The sequence below is a fragment of the Danio rerio genome, chromosome 14 (genome assembly GCF_052040795.2).
Source record: "Danio rerio strain M-AB ecotype USA chromosome 14, GRCz13ab, whole genome shotgun sequence".
Lineage (NCBI taxonomy): Eukaryota > Metazoa > Chordata > Actinopteri > Cypriniformes > Danionidae > Danio > Danio rerio.
The window spans coordinates 9,907,453-9,922,553 of NC_141034.1; the positions used below are offsets into that span (position 1 = coordinate 9,907,453).

General features: G+C 35.7%; 1 protein-coding gene and 1 long non-coding RNA gene across 4 annotated transcripts in view; both read left to right on the forward strand.

Annotated features, from left to right (window-relative positions):
- Positions 1-164: 164 nt before the first annotated feature.
- LOC137487566 (uncharacterized) lies at positions 165-3,188 on the forward strand. Of its 3 annotated transcripts, none has more exons than XR_015507130.1 (6): positions 165-437; positions 730-842; positions 1,804-1,930; positions 2,106-2,191; positions 2,501-2,543; positions 2,641-3,188. It is a non-coding gene; the product is annotated as an uncharacterized LOC137487566 (long non-coding RNA). The 3 variants fall into 3 exon arrangements; XR_015944954.1 differs by having other exon boundaries at positions 187-437; positions 2,652-3,188; XR_015944953.1 differs by lacking the exon at positions 165-437 and having other exon boundaries at positions 707-842; positions 2,652-3,188.
- A 2,200-nt stretch (positions 3,189-5,388) lies between these two features.
- The window catches only part of msnb (moesin b), a 49,025-nt gene continuing 39,312 nt past the window's right edge, over positions 5,389-15,101 (forward strand). Inside the window, exon 1 of the mRNA NM_001256251.1 lies at positions 5,389-5,458. Within this exon, the coding sequence (NP_001243180.1) occupies positions 5,453-5,458 (6 nt within the window). The 5' untranslated portion in view covers positions 5,389-5,452. The remainder of the gene's footprint in view (positions 5,459-15,101) is intronic.

Genomic DNA, 15,101 nt, shown 5'->3' on the forward strand with positions numbered 1-15,101 from the left:
GTAGCAGTGCGTTAGTGCCCCCACCAGTGCCGATATACAGCCATATCGCACTTCTACGAGTGTGATATTGCGTTTATATAACAGTTTGATGGCATAATTGTGTGTATAAAAACAAAATCAAACATGGAGAGCCTCAAAAACCCTTTTGTATGAGGAACTACTTTCTTCCACCTTGGATTAAAATCATACACAGCAAATTCATCTGAGTTAAATTCTCGGTGTTGAAGCATTTCAGAGTAAAGTGTTGATGTTAAAGAGTTAGATTTTGATAAATGAATATAATAAGAGTTAGAATTGATTTTATTCAGTGCGAAATCAAGGAGTTATCTTTTTTACACTTGGTGGTGTTATTTCCAACATCCGGGAATTCATGCAGCCCCAGTCACTGAAGAATTTTTCAGACGCCATTTTCTATCTGAGGTTTAGAACAGCAACTGGTGAGTCAAACTACCTAAATGTTGGTATTTTACTGACTTTCTTTAAGGAAATACAGTTGTAAATATATTGTTAAGTTAATAACTTTAGAATGGAGTGACAATTTTAATCTTCTGCGGTTCATTCATGGTCGTTTGTGTATCTAGCTTAACTGCATTACTATTCACTTCCTTTCAAGAATGTTTTTATATATGCTTACGCATACATAGTGCATAAAAACATCAAATGTACATGTTCAACACATTTCTGTCACGCTTAATGCCATTTTGTGCGTTGTTGTCCTTTAATTCGAAGCAAACTAGCGAGGGAATCCCCTGAGCAGCCTAGCCCAACGTTACTCTGCCCGCATGCTAACGGCAACACAGGACGGTTTCCATAAGCTCTGGAGAGTTTCTAAAACATATCTGGTGAGTAAATGAACATATACTTACTAAAAGGCTTCCTGACTAAAACATATGATTGTTTGTTATTCGTGTACGTTAATTTGGTTATTTTAAACACCGCGGCCCTTTTAAACTGGTTCATTCGTGGCCGTAACGTATACCGTTAGTTCATAGACTCGCGTGATAACGTACGCTTGAATTATATTAAGCGTTGACAACCATTAAAGTCGGAATGTTAACATTAATGTCTTTAAATGACCGCGTTTGCACTTTCTCAGACATTTAACGTTACAGAAGTCTCCCGGAAGTTGCGGGACTAACGTTAACGTTATCCCGCAAATGCACAGAGACTCCCATATGCCCAAGTAGATGCCCGCAAATGAATGATAATCTCCCGGAAATCGCGCGTCTCCCGCCCGGTCATTAAACACTTTGCACACCCCTCTCCACCGCATCCCTCCCAGCTCTTCAGGTACGTCGCGCGCAAGTCACCCCCACCGCTCTTTAGGTACGTCGCGCGCAACTCATCCCATTGCTCTTCAGGTTCTCATCTTTCCCGCTACCTCCCGCAAATCAACTCTGTATCCCCCGAAAATTACTTTTCCCAACTCGGGATGTCTGACGTTAGTAAGTTAGGCTATTTATGTAGTCAGGAACATTTTAGTCAAGCTTTTTCTCCCGCATGATATCGTGTTTAAAACTATAGGCTAAACTTAGCATGTACTGTACACAACATTTCCGTTTTATTAAAGACAATTTAGTGCGTTGTAAACAGCCACCTGTCTGTAAAATTAATCATCTGATTCATATTTGAGCAGCCTAATGATGATACAGGTTTCATTTGTAGATTTATTATCAATAATCAACATCTGAATCAAAAGATATCTGAAAAAGTTTGAGGCATACTTTGTGATGTTCATCTCTCCTTTTTATCTGAAAGTTATGCATATGTGTTAGATACTAATGTGTTGTTGTTTTTTAACAGCCACAATTCTCTATACAATAACACAAGACCCTGTGACGGTGGCTGATTAGAGACGGATGGTGTATTTCCAGAGTTGGTGAAATGACCAAGCACACCTTCTTGGTCATATGTGGTGATAATAATGAAGGTATGTTTGATAAAGTTCTGTATTTGTTTCACATAAGCTGAGAGGGTATTAGAGCATTAGAGAATAACAAATGACATGAAGGTGATAAGTTTTGTATTGTGGGTGAACTGTTACTTAAATAATGTTTTGCTCTTTACTTTGCACTTTTCCTCTTCTGCTTATCCTAATATTTTAGATTATATTTGGACCTGAAACATCTGCTAGACTCCAGTAAAGGTGGCGTCAATACTGGACCTGAAAGGGCCTAACAAGTTGAATCAGGTAAAGAAACATGCACGCGCGCACGCACGCACGCACGCACACGCTTACAGAAAAGTGTTGTTTATGAAGTTTATGAATATTTTTTACACTGTGGCCAATATTTTGGGGAAGTCAGCATCACTAAATGATATAAAAGATTTTAAGATCCTCTAAATTTTGCTCCAAGTGTTGTGTTAAATTCAGGATTCTGGACAGACAGCTGCCTGTTTTTCCAGTTCTAGTCATAGTGGTTAACCTAATTGTTTTTGGAGATTCCAACAGTGATATATGTGTTTTTTCTACTTTTCCATATCCTGTCACCTCAACCAGCTGGGAGAGTCAAGTTGTGGATCATCATGAAGATTTTCAAAAGGTGAGTTTGGATTTCTTGAATGTTTTATTTACTTTAAATGTTCTTTTAAATATATCATAGAATTTGATTGCAATTTGTTTTCAAACATTTTTCTTAGTCATGCTGGAGTCTTGAAGAGTTCTTAGATGAGCATCACCCTATATCCGTGCATCAGGAACCACCAGACGAGCGGTCATCAGCTACTACTGTACATCGTCATGGATAAAAAGGTCATCCTGTGGCTGGGAAGCACTTCATTCAAAGGACATGCTTGATGAGATTTCCTAGCTCCAGTTTGTTTTCACACAAGTTTACAGCATTTATAACTTCATTTAAACTGCTGTGTTTGATATGGAGGACCAAGGAAACACCCGAAGTGAAAGATTTGCACGCCAAGTTGTTTAAAATGCAATTTCACAAGAAAACTATAAGTTCAGGAGTAAACTATGAGTGACGCTATATTGAGCTTTCAAATTGCTCTGATAACACATCAAGTTTGGACCAAAGGACTGAAACAGCCTTTTTGAGCACTGGTCATACATATTTTGTTGATACTGTCTGTACTAATAAAACATTTAAAGCATATTTGACATTGTTGCATTTTAAAAACTGAATGAATTGTTGAAGTGGTGAATGTTTTCAAATAAAATGTTTTTTCTTTTGTAATTTACAGTCTATTTTACCTTTTTACCATATTTACACTCAAGAGAGTTGAATAAAATAACAATATATTACACCAGGCGGTGTTAAATATAGTTACATTTTTTAACTCTGCCCAGAGTTAAAATTAACCCTTACTTCGGTGTCAATGTGCCAACCCTTTTGAAAGTGTTGATTTAACTCTGTTTTGAGTGGACCCCATGAGACACTTTTAAAGTGTTGAAATTAACACCCATAGAGTTGTTTTGGGTCCCCATATTTTGCTGTGTAAGCTGACAGTTAAACAGCTGTTAAAACAGTTAAAAGCATCTTTTAAACTTTAGGTCTGTAGTGTCTGCTTTTTGCTGGGTGTATGTGGGCGGAGTAATACACAAAGGGTAAAGAGGCTGTAGGAGTTCTGATATTGCAGAATATCGCACGGCTCTCAGCCAATCAGATTTGAGAACCAGACAGAACTATACTGTATATATAAATATATATATATATATATATATATATATATTGCATCATAAACCGCCCCTTTCCAGTTGTACACATTTGCTGCTCTGCAAAGCTCAGTTCCACTTGAAAATGACTAAAAGAATGTGCTGTAATGTAACTTTTGCAGCACGAGATGCGCATTGTTCATTGATGTACATTTAAATCATTCATGTTTTTAAAAGCACGAAAGAGTGCATGTTGGTGTGTGCACGTTTGGCCTCTGAGACGAACTTAGCACACAAATCCAGCGGCATCTTAATGTGAGCGCTTTAATGGTCAAATACATGCACATTTGTGTCAGAGCACAGTGTTTAGTGATTATTCATATATATTAACCCTCATTTTTGTAATAAACAAACAAGTTGAGGATCAAAAGACGTGAAAGAGAAACCATTTGAACCGCACTATGCTTAAAGTGACACCGCGCAATATCCCTGCTGTTGCCTGTTTTAATTATTATTCAAACAACAAAAGGAGAAAATCTCTCACCGCTCTTGACTGAAGGATTTTTGTAGCTAAAGTTTCTTACATTAAAGATGCTTATAGCACAGTTTGTTTCATATTTTTATTCTATTGTATTTATTTCCCTTTCCTTATTTACAGGGAGGAAAATACCTGTGTATATATATGGTTGAAGTAAGAATTATTGCCCCCCCCCCCCCCCCCCATTTCATTTCACAACTCATTTTAATGATAACAGATTTAATAACTCATTTCTAAATATTTTATTTTATTTTTGCTATGAAGACAGTACAATATATTTCAAAAGATATTTTTCAAGATACTAGTATTCAGCTTAAAGTGACATTCAAAGGCTTAATTAGTGTAATTAGGCAAGTCATTGTATAACAGTAGTTTTGCAGACAATCAAAAATATATATTGCTTAAGGGGGCTAAAAATATCGAGCTATTAAAATAGGTGGTGATTTAAAAAGAGTACCACAACTTTGAAATGAAATATGATGGAACCTTGGGTAATTAATCAATGTGAAGAGTACTTGCAAAAAGTAAAACATATGCCGGATAAGTTGGCGGTTCATTCCGCGGTGACGACCCCTGATGAACAAATTTTTATAGGAAATTTGTATTTTTAAGGAAAATGAGTGAATTAGTAAAACTAACAACTGAAAAATATATACTTTAATTTTATTATTTAATTATTTACAAAGTTGAAGTCGAAATTATTCACCCTTCTGTAAAATGTGCATTCTTTTTCAAATGTTTCTCATGTGATGTTTAGCAGAGAAGAATTGAAATTGACTTGAAGAAAATATTTAAATTGAAGTTGAGAAAAAATTGGAATTTCACAGGAGGGCTAATAATTTTGACATGATATATTCTGTGTGTTTGTGTATATGTGAGTGAAAAATTAAGTTCAGCCTTTATTTTCTGCAAGCTTACATTAAGTACTGACATAAAATGACAACCAAATCTGCATTATTTTAGCTTTTTTTGTTTATTTTCAATGTTAAAGCAGATGATTTATGCAACAGCTGTTTATTCTCTAAGTGACAACATTTGTGCCTTTGTGTTTTTGTGCTGGTTCTCAATAAATAATCACATACTGAATATTTTATTTTAATTTCAATCCAATTGATTTCTTCCTGAGGTAAAATTCTTACACAAGGGTTTAATCTGAAGAAAGATTCCAGGGCTGCCATTGGATTAGAGGCACAATGGAGCACATTAACTAGGGGTAATCCTGGCGAATATCGCAAATCCTTTCATATGACTCTGACGAGAGCAGAACTCTACAAGAAGACACTGGTCAGCTAAAAAAATACAGCCAAATGTCTGTGAGTATTGATCAAATGTTCATTACTATAAGTATTTTAGTATTTTAAGTATAAAAATAAACGTTAATCTCATGTAAAGGATGTAAACAACTAAAGCAGCAGGATATTTAAATAATGTTGTTTATTTATTTATTTTTGCTACATGTCTGACCAGTCAAAAGTTAAAATAATTTTTTTTTAATGTTTCTGAAAATGTTTAAGAAGTCTTATCAACACACTGATTTGCTTTGCACCTTCATCTTTTTTTCCTTCTAATACTTTTGTTTACTTCATATATTTATTGAAGCTGTTTGTTGTCTGGGTTGAACTAAATTGAGTGTGGTGGTTGACAGCTTATTTTCACAGTGTAAGATTTCTGGCCTGGATCAAGTTGGTTCATTTTAATGTTGTTGTTAAACACTTTGACAATTGTCTTTAAACCTAAATAAATCTATACAAAATCATATTCAATTTTAAGATCTGATTATGTAAATGTTCTAATGCCTAGATATACTTATCTCCAGTGCACTTTTATCTAAAAACATTTGTGAAATTATTTTTGGGTTATTCATTAGTCGATATTATGTGGAGTTAATAATATGCCAAAACGATCTGAATTGTGTTAATTTGAATTATTGATTCATTAATGATTTATGAATTTAATCATCTGAATTTTTATATGCTGTTAAAATTTGTTTTGAATTTTAATTTCTTAACTTGAATTTCTTAACTTGAATTTGATTTTCTTAACTGGAATTTTGAACTTTTGAAATTTAAGACATTTTCATTTTCAAACTTTTGATTTTTTGTGTGTTCTTAATTCCTAGACTGCATATATCCATTTAGTAAAAATACAGTTTCAAGCTTTCAAGATGAAGAAATTCAGATCATCAAATTCAATATCCTGAAATCCAAAAGTAGAAATTCAGATGGTGAAATTCAGATTCAACCGAAAGTAGGTCAGGGGTGACCAACAGGGAAAAGTAGACGATCACTGAAAAGTCCAACTAAGCATTTTGGCCAATCACACAGCTGCATGAGTTTACTGGTGTGTGTAAGGTTCAGGAGGACACAATTCTTCTGCAAACTGACTATTGGGGGTCAGCTATTTTCAGTAGTTCTGTGTTTTTTTTAATCTACATATAGCTTGATGTAAAATTAAACTCATATGTATTTGAATAGCGGGAAAACAAATGCGTGGACGATGTTGCTTTATGATTGCTGGCTTGAAGTTAAAAGCTATAAACACATTTATTAAACCAGCCTCAAATCTCCGAGTGTCCTCGTGTGAGTACACAGAAAGGATGTTCAGCTTTAAGTATAGGGAAGGCTACTTTTGGTTTTGGTCACGTAAAATAAAATATTATGTTGAAAACTCAAGTTAGAGATTTAAATAAAAGTTAAGAAATTTAAATTCGAAACAATTTTTAATGGCATATATAAACTCAGATTTATTAAATTACAATTGTCAATAATTCAAATGAACACAATTCAAATTCAGATTGTTTTGACATATTATTAGCTTCGTAATATTAGGGTTGCACAATATATAATTTTAGCATTGATATCGCAATGTCTGCATTGGAAACAGTCACATCGCAACATCTGCAATGTGGAGTTGGGAATATTGAAGTTGATCAGCAATGAAGAACGTAGGTCCGTGTACGTTGCGTTCATTCGATTTTTGATCTTAAACGAAATTTAAAAAACGAAGAAACGGCCGTTTTTCGTTTTTTTTATTTAGCTACAAAAAAATTAAATAACTGATTTTGGCTCGATTTTCTTTTTTTGGTTTAGGGTAGGAAAACGGATAAATGACTTTAAAATTCATTATCCACATGTAGGCGGTTCTGAAACGCCCATTTCCTCTGATTGGTCAATCAAATCTGGGCTCCTGACGTCGCCTTCAAAATAACAGTCCTGTAGTCTTCGTCCTCTGCGGATCAGCACCCAGGCATTTAATGTATTATATTTAATATATAATATATTAGCAGTATTATTAGACATTTATCATTACAATTTATCATTACTGTTATAGTTCGCCGCCAAATTTGCTGCTATGCACCTGATACTGAGCAAAAGTTTTGCGAGCAGCACTTGGTTTGCACGATTGTTTCCAAGCTAGGCCTATATAATAGTAATAATAATAATAATAATAATAATAATAATTATTATTATTATTATATAGTTTTTATTGTTTAGTTTTAATTTTTATAGTTGTTAGCAGGGCCAGAATAAGAGTTCATTGGAACACATGCACACACATTTTCTCTCACGCAGCAAGCCAATTCCATTCGAGACTTTTGCTGGATTAATGTGGAGTATACGGAACCCCGGAAGGGACGTAGTGGGGGAGAAAAAAAATGGGTGGGTGAAAAAAAAATAATGGGTGAAAGAAAAAAATGGGTGGGAGGAAGATATATATTTCTAAGTTTTTTGCGTTCTCTCGCAAAGATGTTTTGCGTTCCCTCGCAAAGATGTTTTGCGTTATCTCGCAAAGATGTTTTGCGTTCCCTCACAAAGATGTTTTGCGTTATCTCGCAGAGATGTTTTGCGTTCCCTCGCAAAGATGTTTTGCGTTCCCTCGCAAAGATGTTTCGCGTTCCCTCGCAAAACTGTTTCTCCACAAACACTTCCTGTTCACTGCACTCACGTAAACCCTCCCGTTTTTGCCGAAATTCTCCCGTATTTTACCATTCTACCCCACTTTCTTTACATTACTATGCGTATGCTACCTATGAACCAGTGAATGCATGCATAAGCGCTGACTGACAGACGCGCTTCGTACAATAAACTGATCCCAGATCAGCGTCTGTACACGCCGTTTACAGAGGAGCGGGTGTATGTTTAAACAGACAAATACACTGAATAATATGAAACATCTCCGTCCTGCATGTTTTATTTTAAACAGCTTATTTTCTCTTAAATGAGCACAAACAGTTTCTAAAGTAATGGACTGCTTTCATTATAGATCTGTGCATTCTTACAGAGACACCTCTGTTATCAAACTAAACAAAACATGAGATTCATTTGCTGCGCACTTGTTTGATAACAGAAGTGTCCCTTTAAATGGCGCGTACAGACGCTGATCTGGGATCAGTTTATTGTATGGAGCGCGTCTGTCAGTCAGCGTTTAAACATGCATTCACTGGTTCAGAGGTTGCAAAGTGAAAGGCGACAATCAGCGCACAGTAATGTAAAGAAAGTGGGATAGAATGGTAAAATATGGAATTTCAGCAAAAACGGGAGGGTTTATGTGAGTGAAGTGAACAGGAAGTGTTTGTGGAGAAACAGTTTTGCGAGAGAACGCAAAACATCTTTGCGAGAGAACGCAAAACATCTTTGCGAGGGAACGCAAAACATCTTTGCGAGGGAACGCAAAACATCTTTGCGAGATAACGCAAAACATCTTTGCGAGGGAACGCAAAACATCTTTGCGAGAGAACGCAAAACATCTTTGCGAGATAACGCAAAACATCTTTGCGAGTGCACGCAAAACATCTTTGCGAGGGAACGCAAAACATCTTTGCGAGAGAACGCAAAAAACTTAGAAATATATATTTTCCTCCCACCCATTTTTTTTCTTTCACCCATTATTTTTTTTTCACCCACCCATTTTTTTTCTCCCCTACTACGTCCCATCCGGGGTTCCGTATTTCTCCGATCCAACTGCGGAGTGTTAACATTCAAGATCATTAAAGTGAAGTGATGTTGACGCTGTGCAAGTGCAAACACCAAATGAAAACAACCGCGAACAAGTGTCTCGTGAGAATACACGTCTCGCGGGCGAACATAAAACAACTTTGCGAGATAACGCAAAACATCTTTGCGAGGGAACGCAAAACATCTTTGCGAGATAACGCAAAACATCTTTGCGAGGGAACGCAAAACAACTTTGCGAGAGGACGCAAAACATCTTTGCGAGGGAACGCAAAACAACTTTGCGAGATAACGCAAAACATCTTTGCAAGGGAACGCAAAACATCTTTGCGAGGGAACGCAAAACTTTGCGAGAGAACGCAAAAAACTTAGAAATATATATTTTCCTCCCACCCATTTTTTTTCTTTCACCCATTTTTTTTTTCACCCACCCATTTTTTTTCTCCCCCACTACGTCCCTTCCGGGGTTCCGTAGGAGTACATACCCACCCAGCACGAGACGTCATTTCGACGTCGTTTTTTGGGCTAAATCAAGTCGGCCCGTCATAGACTTTATTTAGCCCAAATTTCGACGTCGAAAATTGGTCTGTATTTGGTCCGTCGGATTTGGTCCAAACATAGACCAAATATCGACGTGGTCTTTGTTTTGTCCGTCGGATTTGGTCTAAACAAAGACCAAATATCGACGTGGTTGTTTTGCCCGTCGGATTTGGTCCAAACATAGACCAAATATCGACGTGGTCTTTGTTTTGCCCGTCGGATTTGGTCCAAACATAGACCAAATATCGACGTGGTTGTTTTGTCCGTTGGATTTCGAATAAACATAGACCAAATATCGACGTGGTCTTTGTTTTGTCCGTCGGATTTGGTCCAAATATAGACCAAATATCGACGTGGTTGTTTTGCCCGTCGGATTTGGTCCAAACTTAGACCAAATATCGACGTGGTCTTTGTTTCGTCCGTCGGATTTGGTCCAAATATAGACCAAATATCGACGTGGTTGTTTTGCCCCTCGGATTTGGTCCAAACATAGACCAAATATCGACGTGGTCTTTGTTTTGTCCGTCGGATTTGGTCTAAACATAGACCAAATATCGACATGGTTGTTTTGCCCGACAGATTTGGTCCACATTTAGCCCAGTATCAGACTTGAACATATGGTTAAAAAGAATTACATAAGTTCCTTACAAAATGTTTTACATCTATTGCTTTTTTCCAGTCCAATGTAGAATGCAAAATATATTTATATAGCAGTTTAGTGCCATTACATTTCAATAATGGCAAACAAATAACGACGTTACTGCTGTTAACTCCTTCTCTATTTTCCCTTCTGCTTCATGCACTGATGCATATACTTTTCATTTAAGTTGATTTATTAATAAGGCAAAAGATTGTAACAAATAATGTAAATTTAAATTTGAAGTATATCAACGTAAAAAAAAATAGATTAAATAAAATAGGGTAGAAAAAAACAAAATCGTAATACACTTTATAATGCCATTTTCTTTTATGATTTAATCTATTTATCTTATTATTAATAAATCATAAATGTACTATAATCATATTTGCTGTAACAATAGGCTAAACAGGATGCTCATCAATACATATTTTTACAAATAAATTAAAAGGTTAAATTATTTTACAAGTTATTAATTTCTACATCAATATAAAAACCAATACCTTCATTCCTTCTTACCTCGGGGGAGCTTTTTCATATTGCCCACTCACCAGACAACAACAATACAACATTTTTTTGTGATGTGTTTCATAGTTGAGAAAGCATATAGTGTATTTAAAAACAAAAAACATGGTTTTAAAAACCCAGGCTCTTTTACAATCAATATATTAAAATGAAAAACGTAAATAAAGTATTGTCTTGCTTTGCTTTGATCTTTTCTCTTACTCGCGTTGCTGCGTGTCCCTGACCTGTGTGAACAATATCGAGAGGTCAGTAAAACTGAACTCATTTCATTATGATTTGAAATCAGTGTAAAGTGCTGTCGATTGACGTGTTGTCCTTTTCCCTTTTAAATATGCCAAATTATCATATGTGATCTCCTCAACTGACAAGGGAAAAACGTCAAAAACATACTAGATGCTTTAAACTGTTCACTGCGGTAGTGCAATGCAAAATGGAAAATTTAGGATTCAATAATGAATTTTAAATAAATATTTAAATAATTTTAGTTTTAGAGTGCAGGTCGATGCACACACATAGGCATAGAGCGCTATGATAATGCTAAATGATCATATATATTTTCTACAACCAACAAGTAGAATAATATGCAAAGATTTGCTATTCAAAAATTTGTTCATAATATAAAAAATACTGATGTCCATTGGCTCTAGTGCATTAAATAATAATTAATAATAACATTAAGATTTTTTTTTATCACAAAATATAGAAAATGGTATGTTGATATTTATTGAAGGTATCATTTCAATGTTTAAAATTCCAGCATTGTGAAAAACTAGTTACAATTATTGTAAATTTTATTATATCCATTAAAAACAATATGGGGGATTCTATATATGTTTGACATTAAAAGTAAATGTAAATTATATTAGAATTAAAGCTCTTTAAAACTGCAATTGTTTCCAGTATCTTATTTAGTTTTTATAATTCAGCTTTTGCCAATCATAAATGATTAAATGTTTTAATTTAGGGAATACAAAGATTTTTTATATTGTTTGTAAACTTACAATATGGATGAATTTAGTAATGTGTAAAAATAACACTAAATCATAGCAAGAAACCTCCTTATGGGTAATTACTAGATTGTAACTGAATTGGCAGTAACAATTTACAATTTTACAATTTCTTTAGTCAAACATTCTACTTGCTATAAATGCTAAGATCACTTGACACTGAAATCAGGATTAAAATATTTTTTTAATTGTCCAATATGTGATTTTTATTAGCAGTATTATAGTTATATGCATATATATTTTTTTAAATAAAAAAATAATTATAATTCTATATATTCTATATATTCTATTTATATTCTAATATCATACAAACACTCTAAAAAACGCTGGGTTGGTTTTTTAACCCAAATGCTGGGTTGAGACTGCTGGGTAACAAAATTGGGTTGATTCAACCCAATTTGGGTTGAAAATCGATCTTTATCTATAACCCAGCAGTGCTGGGTTGGGAACGCGGACGTGAAAGAGAGCACGCACGTCACGTCAACATGCAGGGACATCAACGTGAGAAACCGCCATTTTCTTTGCGCTGTCTTTGAGGGGAAGCGAGTGAAATTCTGTGTGAGACGTAAGTTATTTAGTGTGTATTTAACAATTTTCATAAGAAATAACACACTTAGTTTACTTAGTATAATATACACGCGCTTTTTTTCTGTTTCTCCGCCTGATGGCCGACTTGTTGCTCCGCCTCACGCTGACCTGTGCTCGCCTTATGGCTGAACTGTTGCTCCGAGTCCGCCTGACGAGCCACCTGTTTCTCCGGATCTGTTTCTCCGCCTAACGGCGACGTGTTTCTCCGGACGTGTTTCTCCGGACCTGTTTCTCCGGACCTGTTTCTCCGCCTAACGGCGACCTGTTTCTCCGGACCTGTTTCTCCGCCTAACGCCCGAGCTGTTGCTCCGCCTAACTCCTGACCTGTGCTCGCCTCACGCCCGACCTGTTGCTCCACCTCACGCCCAGCCTGTTGATCGGTGGACGGGTAAGCGCGCATGGCATCGGAAGGAGCTCGAAAAGTATAAGGTAACTAATGAAACTAACGTGAAGCATGTTTGATGACCACTTTATAAACACAACACCTAGGATAATTTAGGAGCTTTTTATTGTAATAAAATACCTTTTGAATGACACAGATTTTTATGTTGGCTAACGTTAGGTGATGACAGTAAGTAACGTTACTGTGATTTGTGATCTTTCTGGGGTGTTAACTGTAAAGCAGTAAGTAGTATTTTTACTCTTGTATTTCTTAAGTTTGTTCATGGATTTTTGTGACAATACTTTGATGCATAAGTGTTGAATTCAGCTTCTAACAATGTTTTTTTTTTATCAAAATATATACAATAATTGTCCTGCTCTGCATGTACATTTTGTTTAGCTGTACATCTGTACATTGAATAGCAAATGTTATTAATTTACTATGAGCATTTTACATTCTAGACGTGATTTGAGCTATCTTTAATTAATCCTTTATGTAAGGGTCGTTTCATGCTAACGGAAATGTCTGAGCTAAGGCTAATTCCAACCTAATCATCTTCGACTGCAAAAAGAAAAAGTTTGACCACCGTTTTATGTGACACCCTGGATAATTATTATCATTTAGGAGTATTTTTGTGATATAGTGACTTTTGGCTAACATGATCTTTTTTTACTTAATTTTGCTTAAACGCTTTTATCTGTTATTCTTTTTCAGATGGATAATTGCGTGAAAATCAAACTAAAAGAATGCAATCTTGAGGAGTTAATCCCCACATTTGAAGGTATGTAATAATATTTTACTTGGTTCATTGTAATCATTAGGGCTGCCCTTGTCTAAACATTTGTCTGGTTGACTTGTGATGTTCATTTGAAGCATTAGTTGAATAATTACAGATTTATTAATAAACCATTTATTCATTAATTCATTTTCTTTTTGACTCAGTCCCTTTATTAATCTGGGGTCGCCACAGCGGAATGAACCGCCAACTTATCCAGCATATTTTTTACACAGCGGATTCATGCAGCATACATTGACTTTGCCAGTGTGGACTTTTTTTCTGCAACTAGTGGGTAGCACATTCGCCTCATAGCAACAAGGTCACTTGATCGATCCTTGGCTGGGTCAATAGGCCTTTCTGTGTGGAGTTTCCATGTTCTCCCCGTGTTCGCGTGGGTTTCCTCCAGGTGCCCCGGTTTCCAAAGACGTGGTAAAGGTGAATTAAGTAGACTAAATTGTCAATGGTGTATGTGTGTGAATGAGTATTCCCAGTGATGGGTTGCAGCTGAAAGGGCATTCGCTGCATAAAACTTATGCTGGATATGTTGGTGGTTCATTCCATTGTGGTTACCCCAGATTAATAAAGCGACAAAGCTAAAAAGAAAATGAATGAATGAATAATAAATTTTTAGTTGACTAATGGTTATTCAATTATTAGGGGGCAGCCCTAGTAATCATTAGCCACTTCAACACTTTAAACTGAGAGATTGAACTCTAATGCCAATTTGTTTTTGTCTGGTTATTTTTTAAAATCTGCTGTTCATGCAGCCAGTGACATTCTCTTGTTTTATTTTTAGCACAGGAGCGAACCTTTCCTCGTTTTTAGGTCAATTTGAATACAATTCAGAGGGTAAGGATTCAATTAAAGGTTTCTCGATGCATAATGATGCATTTAATGCATAATGATTGTCTTAGTTATTTTATTAACAATGAAAATGTTATTTTTATGTTTGTTATTAGGGTGGCATGGGGGCGCAGTGGGTAGTGCTGTCGCATCACAGCAAGATGGTCGCTGGTTTGAGCCTTGGATGGGTTTCCCCTCCACAGTCCAATGACATGCGGTGTAGCTGAATTGGGTAAGCTGAATTGTCCATAGTGTGTGTGTAAATGAGAGTGTGATGGGTTGCAGTTGAAAGGGCATCTGCTGCGTAAAACATAAAAAGATGACGGTTATGTGAAAGTTGTGATTTGGTCACAGCTATGGTTTCAAATTTTTAGTGATAAGATGCTTTATATAGATAGTGAATGCAACAAACTCTAAATGCCCTGTAAGCCAATTATTTTCATTTAAGGAGAAGTCCACTTCCAACAAAAGATTCACACATAATGTACTCACCCCCTTGTCACCCAAGATGTTCATGTCATTCTTTCTTCAGTCAGAAAGATTTTTTTTTTAGGAAAATATTTCAGCAATTTTATCCATCTTGAACTGAGATTGTGCCTCATTTTTGAAGTTTTTAAAGAAAATTTAAATGCGGCTTCAAATGATACAAATACGGTTGCAAACAGTCCCAGCTCAGGAAGAAGGGTCTTATCTATTCTCATTAA